This window comes from Falco peregrinus, chromosome Z (assembly GCF_023634155.1).
Source record: "Falco peregrinus isolate bFalPer1 chromosome Z, bFalPer1.pri, whole genome shotgun sequence".
In the NCBI taxonomy this organism is placed as follows: Eukaryota; Metazoa; Chordata; class Aves; order Falconiformes; family Falconidae; genus Falco; species Falco peregrinus.
Genome location: NC_073739.1, coordinates 81484558 through 81503836, shown reverse-complemented (window position 1 = coordinate 81503836; position 19279 = coordinate 81484558). Strand labels below are relative to the sequence as shown.

Here is a 19279-nt window from a genome sequence, read left to right as displayed (position 1 = left end):
TCTGACCAACAGAAGCTGCATTTACATCTTATTTGCCTATTTAAATGTAGTTAATGCTGAGAGTGAACATGGTAAAATTTAACTACAGTAATATGCCAATGAAATATATTGATGGGGCAGTTCAAGTTTCTTTTCTATTTACTCTGGCTGTTTGCAAATTTGGCCAGACAGCTTTTATGAATGCTTATGACTCACAACTGAGAGGATTAGAAAATTTTATTTTTTTTAAATTGAAATCTCCCAGCTCAGGGCTGATTGAAATAAATGTAAAACTCTCAGTAATCTTGTTAGAATTAATTCAGGTCAGTGTTTTCAAATATCTCATCCTTAATTTCTACTCTGTCCTGATACTAAAAACCGTTATTCGTGGAAGTTGTTTTTACTGGGAGGAAGAAGTTTATTGGACCCTCACTCCAGAAAATGCAGAGCAGCAGCTTGGTGTCAGTCTTGCAAACTTGTTGTGAGACACACAGTCCTTTAAGCTGTGTAATATTTCTTTGGCAGTGTTTTTTGGCAGTCTATGCATTGTTAACCTCTGGAGTACCTGTTGGAAGAAGAGCACTGTGTGGCTTTCCCTGCCTGGTTCAGGGTCAGACACTAAGCTTGCTCCTGACCCTAAGCTCAGCTCACAACTTTGTCCTTACCATGTAGAAGTGTCAGACCCTTGCTTGCCCTCATTAGATATTTTTGTACCTCAATTAGAACCTCCATCCCGCCATTTCAAAGGTAAGTATTTTAAGCTGTTCATCATAAGACATATCTACCATTCCTCAGTGTTAGTCTTCCTGATCTCCTCTTGGATCTTACCCAAAATGTGCATGTCCTCCTTTCAACTTGGTTCCTCAGCTGCATTACACACTGTTCCCAAAAAAGGCTTGAGAGGAGGGCATTAAAGAGTGGTTTTATAATGTCTTTTGCTTTATGGACAGATTCACCCTCCTCTGCCTTTGAGCATTTTCTTAGCTTTCCTTCCAGCTGTTCCATGTGGAGTGAAGACATATGAAGGGAAAGGACGTTACTTAATGTTTTCATTCTTCATTTCATCTGCCTGATATTAGCTATGCTTTAGGAGAGTTCACCTCTGAAGGACACACCACCACCAGCTATTTATCTAGATTAGTGCTTTCTATTTCACTTTGTAAGTAAACATTTAAGCCCCAAATATCTAATTTAAATCCAATTAAAAAGTACAATTCCAACTTGGTTTTCTCACACTTCTACTCTCTCTCTCCCCATGTATCATTCAATGCTGTCCTTAGCAATTAAAACAAATCTTAAAGGCCAGATATATTTAGATGCTTTTTACAAACACATACACATTCAAAAGAAACATGTTTCCATACCACTTACAGTGTGGCAAAAAATGTGTTAGGCTGTCGTACATAGGAATCACAAGTGTTTATTTAAACAAGCCTGAAAGTGAAGGTGTCTTAGTAAAAGTGAGAATTTTCTCATGTTTTATTCGCAACAATATTCTGCTCAGAAGTCATACCTTGGGCAGCCTCAGCTGATTAAAAACTGTCAGAGCAACGTGCAAGGTATGGGACTCCCTGACAAGCCATAGCACTGCATTACCCTGTAACCATTAAAGCATAACCTGTACAGCCTTTGATGTGATTCTTCAAACTGATCACCAAAGTAGCTCTCTGAAAGCTGAATATAGGCTGTAAGTATGCACTGTCATCTCATTTTGCTTATGGCGATCAGCATAGTCTCTTCTACTTGTTTTGATTTTTTGGAAAACAGGAGAATTGCATCCATGTATTTAACTAAGAAATAATCAGAATGGGTCTCCTATGAGCAAAAATTTGGCTTCTGTATTTGAAATGTTCCCATTTTTATACTTAAAAAGTTTTTCTTTGGAAAAGCAAAATTTGACCACTGGAGAACATGCAAGCAATAAAAATGAAAGATTCAGAGGAAGCTTTTCCAATATTTTCATAGTGCTTTTCTCCCACCTTTTGTGGTGGGACATAGCTTGGCAATTTAGCAGGCTAGCTCTCTCCTCACTTCAGAGGGTTGAATGGCTTCCTGCCTTCTTCAGAGTTTCTTCTGCTCCCCAAAATGCCTTTACCAAAAAGTCTGTTTTCAGTAAAATAAAAAACCTAACAAAAAGATTAAAAAGCACAAAACATACAAGAATAAACTTCTTATATTCATTCACAATATCTTGGGTTTAGGTCAGAAAGAATGTTTGTGGTGACATGCACTGCACTTCACTTGGGTGGTGGGATTCTTCTGCCATGTGTGCGTGCACTGCAAGCAACCCCATGCTCCTTGTACTGCTGATGGAGGGACAGTTTGGGGGATGGATCACTCCCTAGGGTGAAGGCCAGCCTTTGATCGGATGAATGTTTCCCTAAATTAATTGTACTGAGCCAATCTCTACTGAGTTTTAAGAACCAAGACAATTAGCTCATGTGGAAATGCCTGCACTGCAGATACTTAGACAAATTTGTCTTAAAACAACTACGACAACAAGAAGCAATGTGCACACATTTCCGCAATACAGAACAAATAAACCCCTATTACGTGGTTTTGGAGCTGTTTAGAGCAACTCCCCTTTTCTGCTACAGGGAACAGAGTCCTTATTTTAATGCCCCATGTTGTTCCTCTTAATTTCCTAGGCTTATAACTGCTGCCAAATAGACTAGAGGATGCATGTGGTCTGAGAGATTCTCCAGTCCTTGTAATAAGCCTGTTGACCAAGAAAACTAGCAGGGTTCTGGATGCCCTTCCTTTTGGGCAAAGCGGGCTGGCAGATTGCAGATTGCTTCCTGGCTGTCCCTGCACAGCCCAACTGGAAAGTTAACTTTCACTATTGGCAGCACCAAATGTTCACAACTCAGCTGCCAGGCTTCTGAAATTATGAAATTGGGTTAAAATGGAGAAGATTAAAAATAACCATCTTCAAGGTTCCTTTTCATTGACTTTTGAGCTAAGGGAAGGATTTGACTCACATTGTTTCTTCAGACCCAGCTTTTCTAAATGCACATGAGATTTCTACCCAATTCTCAGTGTAATTTCCAGAAGACTGCAGGCACATGGATTTGTGAAAGTTTGGAAAATGTAGTTGAGATGATTGTGATATACATTGGCTTAAAACATCTTCCCAAACAGGGAAAAGAAGCAATACAGTGTGACATAGAGAAATCATCAAATGACAAATCTTTTGCTAGCATGGGCAACAAATCAGAAGAAGGACCCAGCGCCCACCACATTTAACAACTACAGTAGATGTAAAATTGAAGTTTGGAGTATTTACTTCTTTGGCCCTGCAGCTTTCCACATGTGTCCAGCTTTTTGCATTTGTGTCTCTGGGAATGAAATTTCTAACTTGCTCCACTCCACACATACGTATGTTGTCTATAAGCACAGATGATTACTGGCCTTCCAGTTTTGTTGGGGAGTCTAGTGTTGTTTTCAGCCAAGCACTTGTAGAGTCTATAGGAAGTGTGAATTAACTGTGTCCACTAGTAAGATGATGTCTTGTGGTTCTTGGTATCTTTGTATTGTTTTTGATGAATGTGTCATAGTCACACTTCTGTGTTAAGAAAAAGGACATGAGAACTCATGCTGATAGACTTAACCTAATGAATGATATAAAATATCAACTGCCTCATTTTCTTGCTAGAGGGCTGCAGTTTAGCTGGCAGAATGGAGAGGAATTGGCAAATTGGACCGGCACCTTTAATTTCACGGATGACGGAGCAGTGAAGAGTGGCAGTGACACAGGCACCAGGTACCAACACCCCGAAGGAATGACTATGAAGCTCTCTCTCTCTTTGTATGAACCACAAACATGAGCGCAGGCTGTATGAGAACTGAGTTTTGCAGTTTGCTTTTGATACTGCTCCCCATGGCACAGAAAATGCCAGGGATGCCCAAGTGTGGTGCTGTTTTCCCCCTTCAAGGCCTTGGGGCCGTTTTGGAATATGCCATAATCATCCCTGCAGTTCACAGGAGGGTGACATCCGTGTTGCGGCTTCTCCTATTTCCATTCCCCCACCAATGCTATGTGTCACTGTGGCAGAGTGGGAGAGCGGGACTTTGGTGGAAAATGTCTCAACATGACAATATTGATGCACATAGAGTGCACTGGAAAATCTGGCCCAAGGCTTTCTTTACAATAGAATATGTATTCTAAAAAACCATAGTTTAACTTGAAATCTTTCCAGGGTCTAGTAGGGGAAAAGTGTTCTATCAAGATAAGACTGAAGTGTTTCCTTTATTTACACTGTTTTGAACATATGAGAAGCACTGATGTGCTGTTGCAGTTTTTGTACTTACTAGTTTCTAGTAGGATCTTTTTGACTGATGCGTATCTGCAGGGTAATGAAGAGCCATGTGCATAGTCAGGACACTGCCTGCAGCTGTGCCTAAAGAGCTCCATAGCTATCGCAGGTCATCTGCATAAATCTGGGTACGGGGTGAGTATTTGGGGTATCTTCCTGGAACCTCAGTTGTAGAGGTTGAAAGTCCTGAGCCATGCGTAGTATCAACTTCAATAAGTAGTGGGGAAATCTTAGAAAAATTGTGAGTTAAAGAAAAAAGAAAATTAATTAAAAGAAGCTTACATTTAATACCTATGTATATATAAAACTCTCTCTGGATAAAGTATGTATTTTATTTAAAATATCATCGTTTTGGTAACCATACACCACTACAGCTGTGGACCTGATAGCATTTCAAAGGCAAGCAGAAGTTCAGTCTTACCTGCCAAAAATCATCCAGTCTCACCAAACCGCAGTGATGCTGCAATTCCTGTTAAGGCTCTTCACTGTAATGTAATTGTGTATGAGTGTTACCCGCAACTCGACTGGTTTAACTAGTTAAGGTTCTTTATAAAAAGAACCAACTTAAGAGCAAGGGCAAAATGGTTCATTCCATGTCTGTCTGTCTGTCTCTATCTAGCTGTCTGTTTATCTATATCTACTTTTTTTGCCTTTTTTGTGTATGCATCCATAGTCTACATGGAAAATTTTCCATTTAGGCACTAGGCATATAAAGGAAATGAATGAGGCACAAAGACAGATGTCTTCTTGAAGACATGGGAAATTAATAAATCTAGATTTCCCCTCTAGGTACCCTTGGTAGAGACAATTGAACCATCATTGACTGCAGGATGGGGAACCAAAACCCTGGACTGCAAGATGCATACTAGTTGTGAGGCACTAAACAACAGTACTATTCTCCATCTGTTTAGTTTCTTCAAATACAAAGAGGATCAGGATGCAAGTGGTTTTTACACAAACAGGCTCAAACTGCACAACCTAGGTATAGATTTAAAAGGTTATGATACTAATAAAAGATGCAAATTTCAAATTTTGTGTTGTGTTAATGACTTTAGAGCTGAAAGATGGGGATTTTGAGTTAGGGATAAGTCTAACTGCAACATATATTGCCCATAAGTGTGTTATAGATATTATCCATTTGTCTACTGTCTGAAAGCTGAGAATACAGCAAAATAAAAATAGTATAAATGTGGAGGTGAAACTGTGTGGTGGATAACTGCAGAGCTATGTCATAAATTGTTTACTATTTACCTTTGATCACCTTTCTTACTGTGCTATCTCTAGATACCTCCTGAGACTGTTACTCTGAAACTCAACTTCAGGCTGTTGATACAAATTGAACACAAGCCTTTCTGTAATGAATAATTCTTTCCACCAAATGGAAAACTTACAGACTACATTTTGCTGACCTGATGTTACTTGTGTATGTTTACAGGTCTACAGAGAGTCACCTAAAGTGCTCAAAACTAATTATATGTCAGTATATGCAGAGTAAATACTTTTCATTGCATGTCTCCGCAGTTTATTCTGTGTTATCACCTCCTTGTAAAAGGTTTGGTGTTTAAAGGGATTAATTGAAATATATATTAATATGTTTTGCATTAGAGTATATAATTTATATAGACTCATGTTTATTCATACATATGTGGTCTCAACCCATGTATATTCTCTAACTACACTTTATCTTTTGGTTATGTAACTTCATACATGGTGTAGAGACACTGACAACTCAGTCTGTAGGAGTGATTTGTTAGATGAAAATGGACTTCCAAAGCAAAGACACACCAGAGAATAGGTGCATTAGCATTGCAAGATAGCCAGACTTCAGGAGAGTAGTGGCCATATCAAAAACAACGAAAAGTGAAGACTAAACGATGCATGAAAATGATCAGGTAGGACAGAAACAAAGAATGTCATGATGTCATGTCATCTGATTTCAGTAGAAACTGATTCAGACCTTAACTAATATACAAAGTTAAAATGTGGCTTGCAATTGGAATGTTTTTCACTGTTCACTGTAATGAACGGAGGAGTTCATTACAGTATTTCAGAAAATGACTCCTACTCTGATTGGAGACAGCTCCACTGTGCAGAGTAACCAAACTAACCAAGCCTTTTCATCCCGGTGCATAAGACGCTTCTCCAGATTGTGTAGAACCAGTCCACGGAGATAAAAACGAATATCATGAGCTTGGCTCAGTATGTGGTGCAACTGAGAGTGTGGATCATGTTTGTGGCATCTAATATTGCTGTGGGTAGACGCCCAACAGAGGTCTCTATTTTGGGGCTTTTTGGCTTCCAAAAGCTTTGTTTTGATGCATATTGCATTGCTGCAGGTCTTCTAGGTAGCAAAGATGTTGTGAATACTTGTGAGTAGTAAAAGTGAAACACTCAATGACACTCCAAACCATAGTGATGTGTGCTTTAAACCAAAGGAGGACTAGATGGGCTGCAGGATCTTTGAAACACCCACTCAGATGCAAGGTCAACCAATTGTTGAATACTGGCTTTTTTTTGGTTCGTACGTATCAGCCATTGCTGAGATTTCTACCTTTTGCTTCATATCTTGTGCTAAGTATTACAAACCTTACAACATCCTTGTGGGGAATTAGGTAAAGGGTTCTATCTGATGCTGGTTATAAGAAGTAATATATGCAAATGCTTCCTAGAACCCTGATTCCTCTGTTCTCCTTTTAATATATTTTGCAGCTTATTGGGATTATGAATCTTCATGCCTGAAGCATTTTTTGTTGCTAAGAACCTGCCTTAATGATATGATGATCTATCTTTGGTTGGGTTATGATGTTCTCTGCCACCTTCTATGTGAGCTGAAGATAAGGTTTGATGTAGGACTTAGGTGGTGAAACCACAGAAGCCTTTGATGAGCAAACGGAGATGTGACCTTTGTACTTTTGGGTCTGTTGATTTGTACTCTGAATTCTCCAGTATGACAGTTCTGGAGCTTTGTCCCCAGTGACTGCAAAATAAAGTATAATCAATTTCATTCATCAAATACACATTTTACAAGAGTGAATGGAAGGGCTTGAGCCATCAGACCTCATTGACTAGGACAGGAGCTGAGGATGTTCCTTAAGTCATAGTGCTGAACTCCTCATACAAAAATACTAAAATTTTAAGAACCACAAGAAAAAAAAAAAAAGGCATTGACTGCAATGATAAATTAAAATGTGTTTTTTTGAGCTGTTATTGATGTATAAGCATTGTCATGTGTTTTGTTATGCCTCCCAGGTGGTCATATGGATAACAACATCAGCAGTTTATTTCAGTTAGTGTTGGGAATGGATTTGATTAAAACAGCTAAACAGCAGTTTATTAAAAACTATAGAGTTCTGAAATTACATTGGTAAAATAGGACTTCCTGCAACATACCCCACTGCTGCTCGTCAGGAGCTGATGTTGTTTTAATAAACTGAGTGTGCAAGAAGAAAGTGTCCCTAAACCTAAAATTCCATATAGTCTCCAATAAATCATTCTAGGGGTGTCACATTGTACAGTGGGAAAACCTCTAAAGGAAGATGCATGGCAGGCTGTGTGAGAGAAGCCCCAGGAAGCATGAGGGTAGCAGTGTTGGTTTGGAAGTGTGGTCGGCAAGGTGGGCTTATCCCAGGTGGATAAACAATCTGCAGGAGGCAACCTGGAGTTTGCTACGTCTTTTAGGGCTGTTTCTGCTTTAGCTCCGGCTGTTACATGCACAGATGTTGCAGTACAGCTGTATTGGACAGTACATTAGACTGAAATTGTGGAGAGGCTTGAGTCCCAAATAAGTGGCTGTGGCTTTGACAGGAGTGGGTGTTTGGTGAATTCACGGTGCTAATGTGGTATTGGGCAGCAGAGCCAAGCAATCCCAAATGATCTGTGTGTTGAGACATGAAGACAGGAGATCAAAGTCAGAGTGACAGTGAGCAGCCAGTGCCAGTTTGCCAGGAGCTTTCCTAGTCATGTTGAGAAACATATCCTCAGGGTATCACAGCTATCTCCTTAACTGTACAGATGTGTAAACTGTCTGTGAAGTCACAGTACCAGATCAAATAAGGAATCCAGAAAAGGAGCACCTCTGAGATATGACAGATAGATGCATGTGATTTTCTAAGGTTACTTGGGAGGTACGTAGAGCTATCAATGAACTGCTTTTAAAGGACAGAAATACAAAAGCCATTCCTCTTCTGTGGAAGATCAAAGTTATGAATCTGGGGCTGGTTTGAGGAAGCACTTTTTTTTTTTTTTTTTTTTTTTTTTGCTTTAAAGTAAAAATCTTTAATTTACAATATAGAGTATCTTGGGAAACTGCCTTTGACTTGGTGGATGGACATTTCTGATGCCATCTGTTATCAAGTCCCAGAAAAACTTGTGACACTGTAAGGAGACAAATCTAGGGAACTTTCCAAAATACTCTGGATGGGTGATCAACAGGTTTATGAGTTAATAGCTTTTAACCTTAGCTGCAAGAATCTCCTGGGAAACATGAGTGTGTCTGTACAAGAATTCCAGCTCCTGAATTTTGCTTGATTACTCTGGTTCTTCTAGAAAGAAAACCAGCCTTGAACTAAAGATGCCATTTCTATCTTTAGCTTCCAGGAACTGCATACTATTTTTCCCTGCTGTACTGTATGGAAAAGCTTCCTGCCATTAGTAATTGCTTCCTGGTGCAGTGTCTCCCTACTCAGTCACCATATGTTTAGATTAAGCTTCATATGCCTCTCAAACTTTTTAGAACCGAGATAATTTCTGCAGGTCCTTTTGTAACTCTCGCCAGTGTTTCAAACCCTCAGAAATGAATATCAGAACTGGATGCAGTTATATATATATATATATATATATAATATATATATATATATATATATAACTCAGAATATATATACATGTTATATATACAAAGATGTATGACCATGATCTCTTGCTTATATTTTCATTTTTTTACATGACAGTTTATAGTGACACATTTTGTTCCTAACTACAGCCACATACTGAAAATTCATGATCAGTTAGACATCTGCGATGTCTAGTAGCATTAGAGTTGAAGGTGGTAAAAGATTAAACCAGTTAATGCCAGTGATACTGGTATCAGCAGGTGGTAGCCAGGAAGAATGTGAACCATCTTTTTTTATATTTGTTGTTCCCGGGGAGGAGATAGTCAAATAGTTGCATCAACCTGTATAAGAGAAGACTATTGCTTCTCCAGCAATGTGCTCCTCCTTTGTGCCCACAGCACCTTCTCTCTCAGTTCAGTCTTTCAAGCACCACCCTGTTGTGGACAAGTCAGCTCAGGCTCTCAAATGGCAGAACATGCAGCAATGTCATTTTTTGTGCCACAGCCCTAGTGAAATGTAAATTAATATAAGGGCATCAAACATCTGTGCTTCCACTTGCCAATTCGCAGAGTAGGAGGATCTCATTTAACCTCAGTACAACCACGGGTGTTGTCTTTGCAAGGTGTAGTATGAAAGGTCAGTATGATTTCCATCGACTTCAGAGGCTGCTTTTGTTCGTGGTGGTAACTGTGTAGTCTAGGCTGTGTCTATGAGACCAGAGCCCGAGGTTCTGGTTCCTGCTGCCACAGACTTACCTGTCAATCAGCCTCTACATCAGCTCCTTTGTCTGCCAGACAGGGATTGTGCCTTCCAAATGGGGTCAGAGTAATCTCAGGAGAATATACCATGGGAAGTGGTAGGATGCACTCTTTGAGGGGAAAAAAAATCACTGTATTGATGTCAGGCCCTTAAACCTTTTGACCAAATCTTGTAGTTTTTTATGTTATCACGTGGAAATATTAATAGAAGCAAAGGCTAGTGGGATTTGTTCACTCACAATGCGCTCTCTGATGAAGTCAACACCTGGTTTGCTCTGCTCTGGATGAGTTTTCCAGCACCCCACAGCCATGATATGCTCCACCTCAGCAGTATTTTTGCTACAAGCTTCTGCAGAACCCATGGTGGCCTTGTCTGATGACTGGGAGTCCCCATGTGCTTTGGGGACTGTGTTCTGGCATACTTACAAGTTTCCTGAGTAGGGAAGGTGAGTCTAGACCCAAGGCTGGCCATGGATCTTGCCATAGTGATGAGCACAGGCATTGCTAATTAAACTGTTCTCTTAATAAATATTTAGTAGACGCCTGCAGGGGTTGGTTCATTTATTCCCATTTCTTACTCACTGGATAGTGTATATTTTTTGAAAGATCTTTGGTTTTCCTGCAGGGTAGGTGGAATGCTTCCTGTGATACTTTACTCTCTTGTGGGGTGAGTGCTGCAGCCTCACTGCAAACGGTGCAGAACTGGCACTGCAGGAATAAGTGAAATGAGAAGGTGGCTTGTGCAGGAGCAAATGGTCTTGTTTAAAAGATGCCTGACAATTGCGCTCAATTATATTTTAAAGCTTTTGTTCAATATGTCAGACAAATCAGTGCCTCAATCCAAGTGTCACTTGGAGGCAGGATTGAAGTCTCAGGCTTTTTAATTCATGTAGCATGATCAAGAAAAGCGTACTTTTGATCAAAGCAGGAGCAGCCCAACTGCAGATGATCAAAGACCTAAGAGTTAGCTGGTGTACTGGGAAACCAATTCTGTCTCTCACTAGTGAGATCAGTAGGCTGCTCAGCTGGAAGTGAGGTTGCAATGGGAGACATGAAGGTTAGAAAAGAAGAAAGTCTCCGTTAGCCAAAGATGGAAAATTAAAGAGTGAATAGCATCTCATTTCTGGGCATTCAGTACTGAAAGCCATAAAAAAAAAAAAAAAAAAAAAAAAAAGAGTCCTCTCTGAGTACTTGCAGCTTTTATGGTGTTCAGATATAGGAACTGATCCTGGAAAAATGTTGTAGATTTGAAAGCTACAATTGACCTGAATGGACATTGAGCAGCGAGTTGTGTGTAGTGCCTGGTACCCTGGGAAAATGCAATTCCTCATGCATCTGTGCCGTTTGTTGTGATTCGGTTGTAGCTTGTTCTCTATTGTAAAGAATTACGATTCCTTATGTTGGTTTTCCCATAAGCTTCTGACCTTTGAAGGATAAAGGGTTTTTAGATTTCAGAAAGGGAAGCAAAAGCAGGCAGCTGACATTCTGGCAGTGGCATATCAACTCTGTTTTATGGATATAAAACATGACTGTCATTCTTGTAAAACTGAAACACAGCCTGTTTCCGTAGCAAGAGGAACAGTGTAGTCAGGTTTGTCACTTGTCACTGATCAAGAGCATAAATCAAAATAAACTGCACTACATCCTTGCTTCTTAGCTGGATATCAGACTGAGGAAGATGATGGGGAGGACAGTTTCCATTTGTGCTAATTAAGCTTTCTGACAGGCAAATGTATCTTCGTTCATGGGGGACTGCATGGTTTAGAGTGGGAGTTAATAGGCAGAAACAGCACTCGGAGCCCATTGAGTGGGTGAGACTGATGCTTCCTCTGGGAGAGTGTGGTGGGGGCTGGTGTCCAAACACTCCCAGCAGGACCAGACCCTGCAAGCGGAGGAGCTGGGTTTAAAGGACATCCACGGGGGCTGAAGGAACCCGTGTTCCTTGTGCTAGAGCCCGGTGTCATGCAAAAGCTGTATTCTGGGAAAGTACAACGTGAAGCACTTAAGTGGGAAGAGGTTGGCTGATGCTCCAGGGAACTGCCTTTGCTAATTTGTCTCGATGTCTGTAGCAGGGGGGGAGTTGCTGTGAAGCAAATAAATAGCATCTACACTCCTAGGAGAAAGAGAGGAACCCTTTTGTTTTGGTCTGTTGACCATATACCATCTTGCAAATCCCTTAATGCTGTTGTAGCGTCATTAATGCTTGCAACCTAAGCACTGCAGCATCAGTAGCACTAACAAGGAGGCTTAGTGTCTGGCTGTCTGCTTCAGATGTGGTTCAGGGATTATGAATGACAGCCCAGATGATTATTATTATTCAGTGGGTCAAGCACACTGAGTTAGTTTCCGTTGAGCTCACCCCGTGGCCAGTAACATCTCTCTGTTCAGTGCAGAAGTGACACCACCACCACTGTTGATGTCCCCTGCCTTTGCCCCAGGAGGCACGTGTCCCATCGGCAGTGTGTCATTCAGCCTGTTTTGCAGATCCTCCCTCTGCACTTCCACAAGGTGCCAAATGGTGAATTTGATGCTCCCAGTGGCTCTGCAGGAAAAGCTGGAGTGATTGTGAGAGAGACTTGCAGGACAGTCCTGTGCTTTTTGAAGCTGTAGGCTAATGGAATAATTTCCCTACAAATGCAATGCTGCCTTTGGATTTCTTTTCAGATTCAGAAGTGGTTTATTTTTTACGTAACCCTTTCCTCCTCACCCTTCTGCCTTTTTGGTAGCGCACCCTTTTTCATTTCTACTTTTGGTTTGTGGATTTGTTAAACAGGCAATGATCAAAGGGAATGGCTGGGACTCAGGAAATTTCATCTCTGTTTCATAAAATGACATTTTTGTTTCCTGTGCCATGGGCTGAAGCCAGCTTTCCCCTGCTGCGGCGTTCCCACGTGATAGCATGTGCTGTTTGACATCCAAGCTGCAGTTCTCTAACTTAGCAGCAGAGCCAGAAGTGCACAGGAAAGATAAAAATATGTGTTAATCTAGACTTTTGCCATTCTTATCTTTCCTGAGGCACATACAATGTACTGAAATCCAGTGTGAGGTGAAAGACGTGGATGAGGCTGATAGCCATTGCTATCCCCCTTATGCCCCTTTAAAATTCTGTTCCCAGTAAGAAGTCCTATGGTGTTGGCTCCACAGAGAGAGGTTTCAGTTCTGTTGGGGAAGTGTATCTGCAGTACATCCACACAGGGCTTTGGCCTGGTGCAACTAGGTGAGCTTTTAATGCAATTTCAGTTGGAGCTTTCAAAAAGCAGTTCAGCTTTCAAAATATGCTTATTGCTCAGCTCCATCTCAACAAGCCAAATATGCAGGAAATGTGCCAGTGCAAAGGATTTGAGCCACTCTTTAGTAAAGGCTGAATGCCCAGGTGAATGATTGAGTTGGAAGGAGAGCCCAAGCCTTTTGATGAGAGACCAGATGAAGGTTCATGTTACATGAACTATACCTCAGGAAGTCTTTTCCCAGATTTGTCACTGATTATGGAGTGCTTTAACTATGTACTTTCCTCTACAAAACTCATAAAAACACATTGGTTGCCTTGAAGACTCTGCAAACACATTTCCAAATAGTCAGATTTTTTAAAGATTGCTAAGCTATGTTTTTTTTTCCTGACAGTAATCATTTTACTTCTTTGTTAGGAATTTATGATGTTCTCCTCCTGCAACCTTCCAGGCATGGGTTTCCTCCTTTCAGTCTCAAGGTTTGTGCCCCTTAGTGGATCACAGAAGTGGTTGGTTTGAGATTTGGCAGAACTGAGGTGGTGAAAACCTCTGGGAGAGGTGGAGACACTTTGTAGAGCAGCGTTTGACAGGATGGAAATGTTCTCAGCTGGTAGCAGATTGCTTTGGGAGGTTCTTGGGCCTTTTCCAATCACATACTATAGTCCCTTTCTCCCTTCTATGAGTTTCTGTCTTCCCTGCTCATCAGATTGACTTCTGGATGTACTTACAAGGCAAAATTCAGAAGCTGTTTGCTTCTGGATGCTTCTGGACTTCGGAGGCCCTGTTGGAGACACCTAGAGATGTTGCTTTCTGGACACTCTACCTTCCTACAGTTCTCCTGGGAGGTGTGAGCGCTTAGCACTTCTCCAGAACAGATCAGTTTTGGAGCCCCCACCCCCCCAGTTTTGGTATTAACTATAAACATGAACTACTAAGGAAACTAACAAGGCTTTCCTACCTAAGGGTTATATGTTCAGAACTGAACAGACATTCAGGTCAAACATGAATTTTGATGTTATTTTAAAAAGACACAAAACTAAAATACTACATTTCCAATGATGGTTTAAATAAAGCTTTTCCATGAATTCTGGATTTTCTTTTCATATTGAAAATTTGAAAGATAGTTCGGAGTTAACAGCCTCATGAGTTCTGAGATTTTAAAGGATCCATGAAAAGAATTTGCTGTGGCCTTGGTCATAATACCTATTCCTTCAGGTCATCTCCTTGTATTTCTTCATTATGCTCCTAACTGCTGTATGGGTATGTGCAGTTCTTAGGTATGAGATTTTAATACAGACTTCTAATGATAAGTAGGTGAAACTGTTACAAAGGTTGGTTTAAACCCTAAATCATCTTTGTCATTTTAATACAGCCTCATTGATTTCACTGGACAGTCTGGGCTTTCTCTCTGGCCCCTAAACATAAGTAGCTACCATTGTGTTTTACTGCCTCTTCCCTCCAGTCTGATGTCTAAGGTGGAGGAATTTAACCAAAAAAGTAAATATTTATGCCTGTATTTAAATTAAGAATAGCATTTCATTTGTGCTGTGTCTGAGCATTCATTTCCTTTCATTATTGAAACAATCTCAAATTTTTTTGAGAAGAAAATCCTAGCTTCCTTTCCCCTCCCAATATACCAAAAAAGTAAATCCTAATGAAAAACTCAGTTGTGCACAGCTATGCAACAGTCTCCACAGACAAGCTGCAACCTCCAGCACTTTACTTTCAACCTAAGAGCAAAAGTTGAGGTAATTTTTTAAAAAATTTTCCCCACATTGAGACACCCAAAGGATGGGAACAGTGTTCCCGAAATGAAGTGATCAGTGCTTTCTCCCTGACTTTCAGCGTCAGCTGCTATGTGCTGACTACTGGAAAAGGTAGCTAGTCCTTGTTGGCACCAACTACGAGTTAGATGAACTCTTGTAGGGATGGACAAACTGGACATGGGTGCCTGTTCTACAACCAACAACATCTGTGTTTTCCTGTGAAGCAATAACCTGCCTATGGGCCAGACAGTGTACTCTCAAGTTAGGCAAAAATCATAGATCACAACTTTAAGCAAATTTCTGTTGATGTGTAAGAAAAGTATTCTACTCTAAGCCTTATTTAGAATCTTTTTTCTTGTTCCTTTTCAGGTATTTTGAGTTTTATGAAGGACCTTTGGAATACAACTCTACCAAATGCCTGGAATTACGGCAGGACATCATTGAGGTGAAGGTTTTGTCTATGTAAGTATGAATGAATACTTGCTAAAAGGATTACTTTTCAGGCAGATGAAAATTGTTACTTACAATGATATTGTCAAAAGATGCAAAGCTCAAGAGATCCCATCAATAGGGACCTTGTCAAGGATTCCTGAGGTTCTCTTGTACATCAAGTAGTGACATTTGAATTTGATCTGAGGTCTGTTTGGAAATATGGAGGCTTTTCACATACATTGAGGCATTTTGGTCAGGCCTGGTATCACTGGAATTAAATACTGTGTTTGTACTATTATATTCCAGGGAACTGAAGAGTAAGAGCAGCCAGACTGACTCAGAGGCTTAAGGCTCTGTCATTGACAGTGGCCAGTAGTGAAGAATAAGAAATGAAGTGAAAACGTTAGCCCTTCCTGATAACAAATACTGCCATGAGGACTTGCTGAGTGGTAGATGGTGACTAAAGTACAGTAACTGAAGTGGACAATAGATCTCTCCATTAATTTGTTTAGATCTTTTCTGAACCCATTTGTATTTTTGGCCTCCTCAATCAGCAATGAGTTTCACAACTTAATAACATGCAGTAAAAAGTAGGAAAATGTGATTCTGAGAAACAATAAAGTATGTATAAATTGTCTTTTGTGGTCCTATATGTCAGGAAACTACTTAGGAAACTAAACATCAGGAAGCTAATGAGTTGAGTGAGATGTATCCATGAAGCCATAGTGATGGAACTGAGCAAATGAGTGAAGTTGTCAGTGGAACTCATTGGACAAAGCGTAGCAGGGTATTTTTGTGTTGTCCTTTTGTGTGTTCAGCACTGCACTGAGTCTGGATGCTTAGATTATGCCTAATCCCTTACCATAACTAAAACCCCGTGGTTTAGTAGTCTTACCGACGATCCACAAGGGTTGTTAAGGTCTGTAAAGTGCACGGAGCATCTCAGTTGAAAGTGCAGCTATACAAGTGCATAGCATAAAGCAATCAAGACTACAGAAATTACAGTTTTTTGCTCCAGGTCTGTTTGATTTTGAGCATGTCTCCCTCACTGGTTTTAAGCACAGAAGAATGTAGGTTATGTCCTTGTCTTCTGTATTTGGTACTGGATGAAGGATACATGAGTAACAACTTTGCACTGCTTGCTGACTCGCAGTGCTTAAAAATAAATAGAAGAGGTGAGAATGTCACACTTTTGCCAGTGTTCTGCTGAAGATGGGGAGTTTTGAATTGCTTTTCTGCATGCTTATCAGATGGTACAGAATTACTCATTTCTCTTGATCTTATCCAATGGCACATAGAAGGTAGTGGACTCCTACTCAGCTAGATATTAGCCTTACTTTTACAATGGATGTCAACTGGCATTAAGCTCTTGGTATGCTGGGCTCTTCTGATGTGTTTGCTTCTAACGTGCTGTATTTCCTAAGTCAGCCCTTATGATAATGGAAGATTTCCAAGTAAATGTGCTCTGGTGGGCTACAGAAAGTACAATATGACCTAATTCCTTCCTGTAACTTCCACAGCCTGGGAAATCAGAAGTTCTACTCACTTTAAATATATAATTATCTTAAAAGTCTCTGCTTTATTGATACGTTCAAATCCCTCAAGCCTGAAGAGAACTCATTAAGACCTATCAGTTTGAAGAAATCTCAGACTTCAAAATTCCTAGCTAGATTATGACATTGCTCCCTAGTTAGTAGATATTTGCAAGGCCTTCATTATCTCTGTTATCCAAATACAGAAGAACATGTATGAACTCTAAGGTAGAAGTGTTTGGAATTGATATCACCAAAAAATGTGTCATCTGGTATCAGCCTAGTAGAAATAGGAGTGTCATTTTGGCATAACTAAAAGTATATTTATTAACAGAGGGGAAGGGAGAGATCCTTATGTAAAGAGCTTTTCATGTCCTCTTACCATCACAGATGCTTATCCCTACCTGTGTGCTCTTGCAGTTTATAAGATGGATTTAGAATCATAGAATCATAGAATGGTTTGGGTTGGAACAGACCTTAAAGATCATCTAGTTCCAACCCCCTTCCTTGGGCAGGGACACCTTCCACTGCACCAGATTGCTCAAATCTCCATCCATCCTGGCCTTTACCAACATTTACCAACAGTGCTGTTTGTAGGATCTCATGGATTAAGATAACCTTTCCAAAATATAATGGTAGTTGGTTGATCAAATTATCTAAAGTATCTTCTTTTCCAGTACCCCCTCTGCTGGGTGCAACTTTTCCCCCCAAAGCTGCTGTAGTTGCCAGACACTCAGAAGCTTCTCAGCAGACTGTGGACACACTTTGGTACAGTAGGTGCTTCTTGCTTGATACTGCATTTTTTATCCTGAAGAAATAGAGAATATCTATCAGAAATAGAAATCAGTCCTAAACATCTGAGGAGCCCCATCAGTACCTGTGTATATATGGCTTATGGTTGCTATGTCTGAGAAAAAAAAAAGAAAAAAAAAGATAGATTTTACACTGGTTAGACTGACTGGTTTGCCCTATCAAAAGCCTACTGCATGGTACCCTAGCTGCAGCTGTTTTAGGAAATGAACCCTTGTAATAAGTGGATTTTTTCATTTTCTTTATTTTTATCTTTTAGGGTGAAACAAACAGAATTGTTTGACAGATGGAAGAGCCTACAGATGTGCAAATGGGAGATGAATGTCACAGAAGCTAATTTATTCAAGTAAGAATGGTCCACATTAATGAGACTGGGTGAATTTTACTTTAGTTTGAGTTTAGCTTCCTGAAAGGAGATCAAACTTTCATGTGGATAGCAAGAGTAAGCATTATAACCCTGTCACTGTTGGAGTGCCATCCTTTTGAATAAATACAGACTTTTTTTCTACTTTAACAAAGTAAACAGCTAGACTGAAAGAGAACTCTTCTGGCATGTGGAACAGTCTTCCTGGGAAAGGCAGGAAATCTGGGATGGAAAAGATTTCCAGCTATGATTCAGGCAGAAGTAAGGATGGAGCCAAGACTTAATGGCTGTACCCAATAACCCAATTAAAAACTCTGGTTGTGTAAAATGGTAATATCATTGCTGACACTGCAAATTAGGCCTACAAAATACTCAAACCGGACTTTTTTCTGGTGTATTAGGTAGTGTCAGAGTTAGTGTATAACTTCTTTTTTTTTTTTTTTTTTTTTAATGGCTTCTCAGCTATTACTCCCAGACTTTCTAGATATTTTTTCTGGTTTTCAGAGACTTTTGCATTTTGTTTCTGTAGCACTCTGTCTTCCTTCATGTGACTTTCTTTTTCCTTCTTTGCTGAAGGTCCTCCATTGTCCTTTCAAGATACAACTTTTGAAATTGGTCTTGTGAAGGCAATAATAGAATGAAGCCAAAACAATATTTTAATGTTACATATTGATATATTCAAGAGGCATATTTGAGTAGGTTTAGAGAAAATACATTCTTTCAGAGTAAGTGGAATATAGACTGGTTAAGTTTGTAAGTCACTGGCACAATTCAGAGCTGCTGTTTAGAATAAGGCCCCAAACTTTCTCCCAAATTTTCTTGTGCTATTCCAGGAAATAGCTGTCATGAGTGAATGAGAGAATGTGAAAATGCATGTGCTGAGTTAGTCATTAACATCTTTAAAAATAACTAATTGTTAGTCCCAGGCTCATAGCGGTTTTTCCAACATGAGCTGCACCCATAAGCTTTTTAGGGTTCTATTGGTAGATATTTTTCTGGAAATTACTTGGTGGACAATTATCAGAGCCCATTTTGAAGGCAAGAGCCATTCAGTGTTGGAGCCTACTTGGAGTGAGAGAAATAATGATTGTGCTGAGTGCAAGGAGCACATTGATGTATGGAGGCCAGCCCAGAGGTGGGAGCAATGAGAAAGGACTATCTAAAGACCATCAGGAGGACCATGACTCTCCCTCAGGCCACCAACACCAGCCCATTAAGTAAACGATGCCTTGGGGTGACTGGATGAGGGAGCAGGAGCACAAGCAG

At 40.2% G+C, this 19279-nt stretch overlaps 1 protein-coding gene across 3 annotated transcripts in view; it reads left to right on the top strand.

The window, feature by feature from the left end:
* Positions 1–19279, top strand: part of ST8SIA5 (ST8 alpha-N-acetyl-neuraminide alpha-2,8-sialyltransferase 5) — an 80555-nt gene that overhangs the window by 41961 nt on the left and 19315 nt on the right. For 2 of the 3 annotated variants that reach the window (XM_027779013.2, XM_027779014.2), the window contains exons 3-5: positions 3635–3742; positions 15245–15337; positions 17909–17995. In XM_027779013.2, coding sequence (XP_027634814.1) covers positions 3635–3742; positions 15245–15337; positions 17909–17995 — 288 coding nt within the window. The remainder of the gene's footprint in view (positions 1–3634; positions 3743–15244; positions 15338–17908; positions 17996–19279) is intronic. The other variant, XM_055791353.1, reaches the window with a different exon arrangement.